Source organism: Nematolebias whitei, chromosome 22 (genome assembly GCF_014905685.2).
Source record: "Nematolebias whitei isolate Nwh7 chromosome 22, NemWhi1, whole genome shotgun sequence".
Taxonomy (NCBI): Eukaryota; Metazoa; Chordata; class Actinopteri; order Cyprinodontiformes; family Rivulidae; genus Nematolebias; species Nematolebias whitei.
The window spans coordinates 12,005,994-12,014,377 of record NC_056519.1 but is presented as its reverse complement, the minus strand read 5'-3'; the positions used below and the strand labels follow the sequence as shown (position 1 = coordinate 12,014,377).

Sequence of the window (8,384 nt, the reverse complement as noted above, 5' to 3'; positions counted from 1 at the left end):
TATATATATATAGTGTGATGTAAGTGATTTCTATGGTGCATTTCAGGGTGGTCTTGATTTCTTTCCCATCTTTTTGGTAGCACAATCTTTTATTTCTTTAGAGCTGTTTTCTATAATAGAGCATGATTGTCTCCCTTTTTCTTCTTCATTTATCTAATTTAAGATTTCATCACTTCTCCCGTCTCTTTCTTTCTTCTCAGCCTTTGGATTTGCGTGAATAAATGATTTTAGGAATGGTGGGTAATGATCTGAATGCTCATCAGTCACTGGGTGAAATCCAGAGGGTTTCTTCCTTCATTTATATTTATTTATTTATTTTAAAGCATCAGACACTGATGATTTGATTAATAATGCTGGATGCACAAAGTGACGAGCACAGAAGTTTTTTGTATTCGGCGTTCTGCAGAGCTAATGGATCTAAAAATGCAGAATGGATCCCATGGGAAGACATTGTATTTTTAGAAGAAATGTGTTTTTCTTGTGGTTTGACAATCAGATCAAGCTGAAAACATCAAAACAAATGCAGGACTGAATTGGACCCAACGATAGTTTAGCAGCACTTTGATGAATATTCCGATTTGTGAGAATGACACAAAGAATTAGAGCATCGTTAAAAAAAAGATTTTTACCAGCAGAATTCACTTGAACGTATCATTTTACTCCTGCTGCGTTGAACCCATCTTTCTCTTTCATAATCCCTCCATTCTCTCCATCCCCTCCCCTCACTCATTATTTACCCTCCACCTGCTGTGTGATTTTTCTCGTTTACTCTTGCCATCCTCCTCTCAATCTCTCACTTCCTCCTTCCTCAGCCTCTCCGCTCCATTATTTCTCCTGTCCTCCCCACATCCCTTGCCCTTCTCATTTCCCTGACGCCTCCTCTTCCTCTCCTGCTGTCCTCCTGAGGACGATGTATGCCTCTGCTCCTCCAGAGGCGATGCTGATGGCGACCTGCACCTCGTATTGATTACTTTGATTGTGACACTAATCATCCCAGCCTTTCTACGCTTCTCCCACTGTTTGTCCTCCTGAAGCAGAACCAAATGGTTACGATTTAGGGATTAAAAACAAACGAAAAAGTGAAGATGGTGAAGAATAAACAAACAGTGCAAACACATAGAGATTGATTAGAAATGTGTGAAATGACCAGAAGAACGCAGAGGGAGCGATGGGAAACATTTGTGGTCAGGAAGTTTTAGGGGCAAATACTAACGAGTGAAGGAGAAATTAAAATGACACTAATGGTTTTTCTTCTGCGAAAAACGATACAAAAACATATAATCAGAGACAGAGTTAAGACAACTGCATGAAGATGCAACAAAATATTATTAGGAGAAGTTGTGCTTTCAAATTAAAAGCAAACATTTAATAAATCTGCTTCAAACATTGCATTCTTGGAGCTCCCTGTGCAGCCTGCGCTGTCCTGGAGCGTTCAAGGTTCACCCAATTTGGGGGTTTTGCGCACCCCGCTGTGGTGGTAAATTCTGTTTAAACTTATTTAAATTTAAACTTTAATGTTTCAAAACTACATGAAATTGCCATTTAAAGTCTACTGATTTAAACTTTAGATGCTTTAACTAAGCTGTCCATTCTTAATATTTTGATTTTCAAATGTAGACTTTCTTGCCTCAACTTTAAAAGATAAAATAGCAATAAGTGAAACACCTGAACATCATCTCTTTGTTCGTTTCTTTCCTTGCTTTTTCATGTATAGTATCAGAAAGCTCATGCCTGCTTCTTAACTACAAGTGTGAACTATTGGTAAATAAACCCAATTAAAAATCATTGTGAGCCCTTTAAAATTAAAGCTGGCTGGTAGTTTGTGTTGTGAATAACTTTGATAGGCTACAGATCTTTAAATCAAATGAAAAATATTTTCTAAATAATAGATTTCCCACTGCCTATATTTAATTTTTAGGTCTGAATGAGAGAAACAAAAAGCTGAAACAAGAACATTTTTCACTAGTTCAGACCTCTTTATAAAATCAAATCAAAATCAACCAGTAAGAATCTACGGGTTCTCTTTACTCTTACACATCTGTGACCATTAAGATTTAAGATTAAGAATTTAAAAAGGCAAAATAGTCAAATACTGGTTTGGGGCGATTTAGATTTTGTACATGAGCTGCTTTAGTTTTGTAGGTTTCTTCGAGCCTAGAGAAGTTTTTTTAGTATAACCCAGTGGTTCCCAACCATGGTCCTTGAGGAACACCATCCTGCATGTTTTAGTTGTTTCTCTGCTCCAGCACACCTGATTCAGTGGTTTAATTACTTCCTCATGTTCTGAAGAAGCCTGGTAATCACCCATTAATTAAAATCAGGTGTGTTGGAGCAGAGAAACAATTTAAATTTGCAGGATGGTGTTCCTCAAGGACCATGGTTAGGAACCCCTGGATAACCTACAGATGTCATCAGTTGTCCCTGTTTTCAGCTCCACATTCACCTGGATTTCTTCTGTAATCAGCACACCTGCTCTCACTTAGTAATCACCTTTCCCGGGTACCAACTCCCAGGTTGGACTCAGTTCTTCTGTGCTTGTTCTGGTTTTGTCACCTCCCAGTTGGATTAGGTGTTGCTTCTGAACCTGCCTCCTGTCTGATTGTGTTTGGAACCATCCAGCGTTACATGTAAAACATGATCAAATAATGAATCCACTGTTGGTGAGAGGATACTTCCACTCCACGATGCTGATGCAGGCCCTTCGGATGGGGTTCTTGAGTGTGAGGCAGAGCAGGGCCCGTGGCGGCCTCGTGGCTGTCGTTGTGGTTTGTTTCTTGGGTTTGGTAGTGTAGTGCTGTCTCTTCCTTTGCGTGGAGCTGGCTGTAGAAATGGGCCCGCCCCCTCCTGACCCAAGTCCCGCCCCTCCACCTGACGCGGCGTTGCCCATCATCTTCGCTTGCCTCGCAGCATCGATGGCTGCCTGCCAGCTCAGGGCCGCACCCGGCGTGGGGATGTGCTCCGGGGCAAGGCCAACCACACCCACGCCGTGGTTGACCCCTCCCCCTCCTCCACTGTGGTCACCATGGCTGCCACCGGCCCTGTGCTCGTTGGCCAGGCCGGCGGGTGGAGCACGAGGAAGAGGGGGAGGAGGAGAGTAGTCGGAGCCTGGAGTGGAGAGAAAAGACGAGGTAGAAAAAAAAAGGTTAGCGAGTCACACATTCACTGATTTCTGATCAGTCAATCAAAAAAATCACATCCCTCAGTTCATGCACTGCTTAAGTAACTTTAAATATATCATGCATGGTTCCTTAAAGTTTATTTATTGTTTCAATTTTCTGGTTTAGCAGTTTAATTTAAGTGTTTCAGCAGTTGGCATAAACAAATAAATCCTGCTCTTTTTTTACTCGTAGTGTTTCTCTCATGAGCACACCAGGTGTGTTCAGGTCTGAGAAGACATCAGACAATACCAGAAAATAAGAAAGGGAGCAATGAACAGCAGAATTATAGTAATCTGAGAGATTATGTAGTTTCACCCATACAAAAAGAGGAAGCAAAAGTAGTCGAGAGCGGATAATCCAGACAGCATGCTTAGCCAGATTAAAGACACTTTTATTATCCTCTCAGCCCCAATTCTCTGACATCTGAGCCCAGATTCTACAAATACTCACACCCTGCTACAGATTATACACTAAACATGACATTTTCGCTGGTTACCGGTTTAATTATTTGCGTCGCAAATACTATTAACTCAAAACCTAATAGGCAGCAGCTCACAAACATTATTGTATTAGTTTACCAAATGTTCCCATAGAATTGTTGATAACCAATCGATTGGATGCACAGCTCAATGAAACGACCTTGATGGAAATAAAAATATATTTTTGCAGCAGCACTTATCAAACAAAAATGTCCAACTTCAGATGTCACGTGTCCCATGTCTCTATTGAGACATACTATGACTAATCTGTATGTTATTTCAATTAAACTACAAAACATACTGCTGAAATGTAAAATACAAAACCTATTGCCAGTTTGAGGACAAGCCAAGTTTGTAAATAGAAAAATATAATTTGAAACTGAAGTATCACTTTGTGGTATTTTATACAACACTGTATAGTACTATATGTAGTGATATAACTATTTGTTCAAAATTGCACAGCTCTTTGATCAACAAGGTCCTGCTCCCTCCAAAGAGCCATATATCCCATTTCTAAACCTAACTTGCCGAACCATTAGCTCTTCAAAACGTCAAAATGTGTTCAGTGGAATCCAGTTTGTGAGAAACGGTCTTCATTTTCCCACAGATACCTTTTTAGGTCAAAAGTTATGAAAAAAATAAATGAATGACTTCCATAACCCAACAAACGTGAACCTCAGAAGCTGATGGCTCATTTGACTGTTATATTTTTACAACTTGACAAGTGGCGTAATAACGAGCTAATCAATGCGACTCATTTTACCTGCAAGTGGTTTTATTGTTGAGGCAAATTGACGCAGACTGTAATAATCAGCTGTAACTGAGTTAGGAGTGTAAGCTATTTCCCTATGAAATCCCACGTGCTTATGATGGAACAAATTAAAGGCGGGGATCAACGTTTTTCATCACACTTTGCGCATCAGTCTGCAAACTGAAAGGCCTGTCAGCACGCATTGTAGCTGAACTGGAAGTGAACCTAACTGAGCCGAACTTCAGTGAGAGCTGATCTGCAGGCTGTAATGAGCTGTGATACAAGCTAAAGTCAGTGGAGCCGTTATCTGCTAAATGATAAAGACCGGAGACAGATGCTATCACAGCAACTCTAAGCTCTCTGCCTAAAAATGTCATTGCTACAAGCACACGTTTCTACAGCTCGTTCAGTCCAGTGTTGGTCAACAGTGCGCTTCCACGGCAAATAATTAGTGGAACAAAACGCTTTAAAACGTTAAAAGTCCGCTCCTTTAATTGGCTCAACCAAATAATATACAAAGATTATGACGTGCCACCCTTTAGTCTCCTCCATCTGTATTTTCTCCCCTGAATTTATTCCAACGTCTCTTCGGGTGGACAGTGAAGACATAATTATCAGTCAATTAACTGATCATGACACCTGATCAGACACTAATTAATGGGGGGGGGGGGGGTGCACACATGCAGATGCACACTGATGTGCTTCACAGCAGCTCTGATAATGAGAAGAAAGGCGCCTCGCTGAGGTCCAGAGAACTGGGCCTAACCAGTGCTCTTCTTTCCACTTCATCGCATTCATCTGCCAGCCCAGCTAAATTGTCGTTTCTTATAAAAGGTGACCTCCTTCTGCTACTGTACTCCTTTCTCCTCCTTCTTCTGCACACACTTCCACATCACCGTTCCAAAATAATCCATCCTCCCTTCTTCCTCTAAGTCTCCTCGTTTTGCACTGTCCTGCACATTTTTCCTATTCATCCTTCTGTCTTCCGAAGCCTTCTACTCCTCCTCATCTACCCCCGCTTTTCACTTTCTTTTCTCCCTAATCTATACAGCTGTCACTCCCTTCATTGACTCTCCGGCGGCGGAGCAGTTCATTTTTTCTCCTCCTTCCATCAATTTACCCCTCCACACCTCTCCATTTTTCCGCTTCTTGTCTTTTCTTCCATCACTTCTCTCATGTTTTCTTTAAGAAGCCATATTTATTTTCTCTCCTTTGCTGTCGACCATTATGCAGCTGAAAAGGATACTAGTTTCTATGACTGATGGCTGATAAAGTACTAACTGTTGATACTTATTTGACAGAACAACACTTCAAAAAGACACGGCGATTCCTATAACCCCAGTTAATCCCATTCATTTAATGAAATTTAAACAGATACGAATAGTAAAGCACTTGGCTGAAAAGCAAACATGAGTTGCGTGCCCACGTTTACTACATAAAACTCATTTGTCTCTCGTGGTTTGTCCACATGTGCTCACAGACACACCTGCTCCTAACAGTGCACATATAAACCCATGTGAACAATATAAGACCAAAGATGTTTTATAAGACAAGGACAAACATGAGGCCGATGACAGAACTGCAATCTACTGTGTGGCATTGAACAGAAAATCGAGGAAGCACGAGTGTGCATGTCTCTACACAGTTCATACAGTTGACAAAAATAATCCCATGGGAATATGTGTCTAAAATAAGCCCCTGTGTTCCACATCCAGCAGCACTTTATTCACTGTCAGATGAACTTTTCAAGTTTGTTACTGAAGGCCTCAAACGATCAATCGTAGATTTGAGACTGATTAGCTGTGTTTGTCGTCAAGTGAAGTGAAACAAGTAAAATGTCCCTTTAAAAAAAACAAGTTATTCCATCCATGACTCATTTTCTATACCAGCTGTGTCCTGCTAAGTCTGAGGGGGACATCGAGTACCATATTTTTTTTGGATTATAAGGCGCATTAAACAAAATAAGTTCATTTTGACAGATGTTTGAGTGCCATGTGCCACATAAAATCGGTTTGAGGTCAGTAAGCACAACCAGAGTTAATACACAAAGCTCACTGTCGATTTTTGAGAAAATTCAAGGATTTTAAGTGTTCCGAAAAATGCAGTATATTTCAACTAAGACTGAGCAAAAGTTTGGCTAACACAAACGCAGCCCCACTGTTTCACACATGTGTTAGACTTAACAAAGCCCTTCATATGTACACTATTAGGCTTATAGGAGGACACTCATGTAGACGTGACATTAAAAAAAATCCACCTGATCTCAACATTTTCTGCAATGAGGCTGCGATTCAATAAACTATTACACACAATGAAAACACGTTCAGTTGCTTTTTTTCTAAGTTTTTTTTATTGTATGGGTGTACACATGTTTTATGTTATGTTTTAATTTTTACTTTATTATTATTCGCACCTTTATGTCGAAGCAAATTCCTAGTTTGTGAACCTCGTTCATTGACATGGCAACTGATTCTGATTTTTCTTCTAAAATGAATACCATAACTGTGAGGATCTGTGTCATCTGTCCTGTTCTCCTCTGTGTTTTTTCTCCACCAGCTCCAGCTCCTGCCACTCCCACCTGTGCCTCATTTTTCCCCAGGTGTCTGTCATTATCCGTCGTTTGTATTGTGTATAAGTCAGCGTCTCTGTGTTCCCCGTGTCCGCGTATTGTCCTGTAAAGGTGTTTGGTTCTGTCTCCTTCCATGTCTCCTCGTTCCCAGCTCTCTGTGAGTATTGCTTCCTTGTTAGCATGTTATTTTCCGTTAATAAATATTATTCTTAAATTTCCCTGCGAGTACCCTGTACCTGCCCTTGCACCTTGGGTTCAACACACATTAACAGTAACCTGACAATAACTTCAGAAAATCACTCAAAATAGATTACAGAAACTGTAAGACTTAAGTGAAGGCTAACTAAAGGCTAAAGATAAGAATGTGTCATTCTGAGCTCTTCAATAATCAAAGACTCAAGTTAGTCACTCAGCAGGTAATTTGAAAAGTCTAAACCAAACTCAAACCAAGACTAAATGTGAGAGGATGCATTTTATGTTTTAGTCTGGATTATGACTAACTCAAAAAATACCTGAAAATATGTCGCTCAAATTTGCAAATGTATGAGATTCACTAATCCAGTTCCAAAAACAAAGAAATCCTGCCTTTTTGTTTTTATAATTCTTCAAGTCATGGTGCAATCATTAAAGTTGAGGAGATGACACATTCACTTTTATTTGGGTTTATGCTCTAACCTACAAACTCTCAGTGAAAATCGTTTATTTCGCTTAACTTTAGCACGAAAAGAGCCGCATCAGCACTTCGTCAAGAGTTTTTATGTTCAGACAAGTAAATCTGTTTTACTCTTGTCTCTTTAAAAAATGTTTTCTCAACTGGATGGTGAAAAGTCCAGCTTTCTTTCAGTAAGGGTTAACAGAATTCAGTACAAAAGCCTGTACGTGTCTTACAGACATGTTTAATTGCAATTTCAAGTTTATTTTTTGTGATAACTTCACAAATACTCAAGCTCACAAAGCCATTAAAACTGTAAAAAATAGATTTACAAGAGACTGGTTTAAAATCCAAAGTAGATTTTTTTTTGTAAATGTATGTTTGTTACAGCTAATCGTGTCAAATGACCAAGATTTACTATGTGCAAGACTGTTGCATTATGGGTTATTCAATATGGATGAAAGTGTAACGCACTCGGTCCTCTAACTGATATCTCTAGGTGGTCCAAGACGCTCAGATAATTGTTCATTTATTCATTATGTTGTAAATATGGCTTCACAAGGACAATATATTCAGTTTTTGTGAACCTTGTTTCGTTTAGTGAACACTTGTGGCACCATCATGTTTCGGTTTAGTGGCAGACGTTCACATGAGGCTGAAGTATGTAATATTTTAGGCCGAAGCTCTTTATTTTGTAGTTTTCACACCGTTGTATGAAGAAGAGAGAGAAGCAAAATAAAACTTTAAGAAAATGGTATTATACATATATATTAAA

At 39.6% G+C, this 8,384-nt stretch overlaps 1 protein-coding gene across 1 annotated transcript in view; it reads right to left on the bottom strand.

The window, feature by feature from the left end:
* The window catches only part of cacna1c (calcium channel, voltage-dependent, L type, alpha 1C subunit), a 200,286-nt gene that overhangs the window by 136,057 nt on the left and 55,845 nt on the right, over window positions 1–8,384 (bottom strand). Inside the window, exon 2 of the mRNA XM_037695828.1 lies at window positions 2,673–3,105. Within this exon, the coding sequence (XP_037551756.1) occupies window positions 2,673–3,105 (433 nt within the window). The remainder of the gene's footprint in view (window positions 1–2,672; window positions 3,106–8,384) is intronic.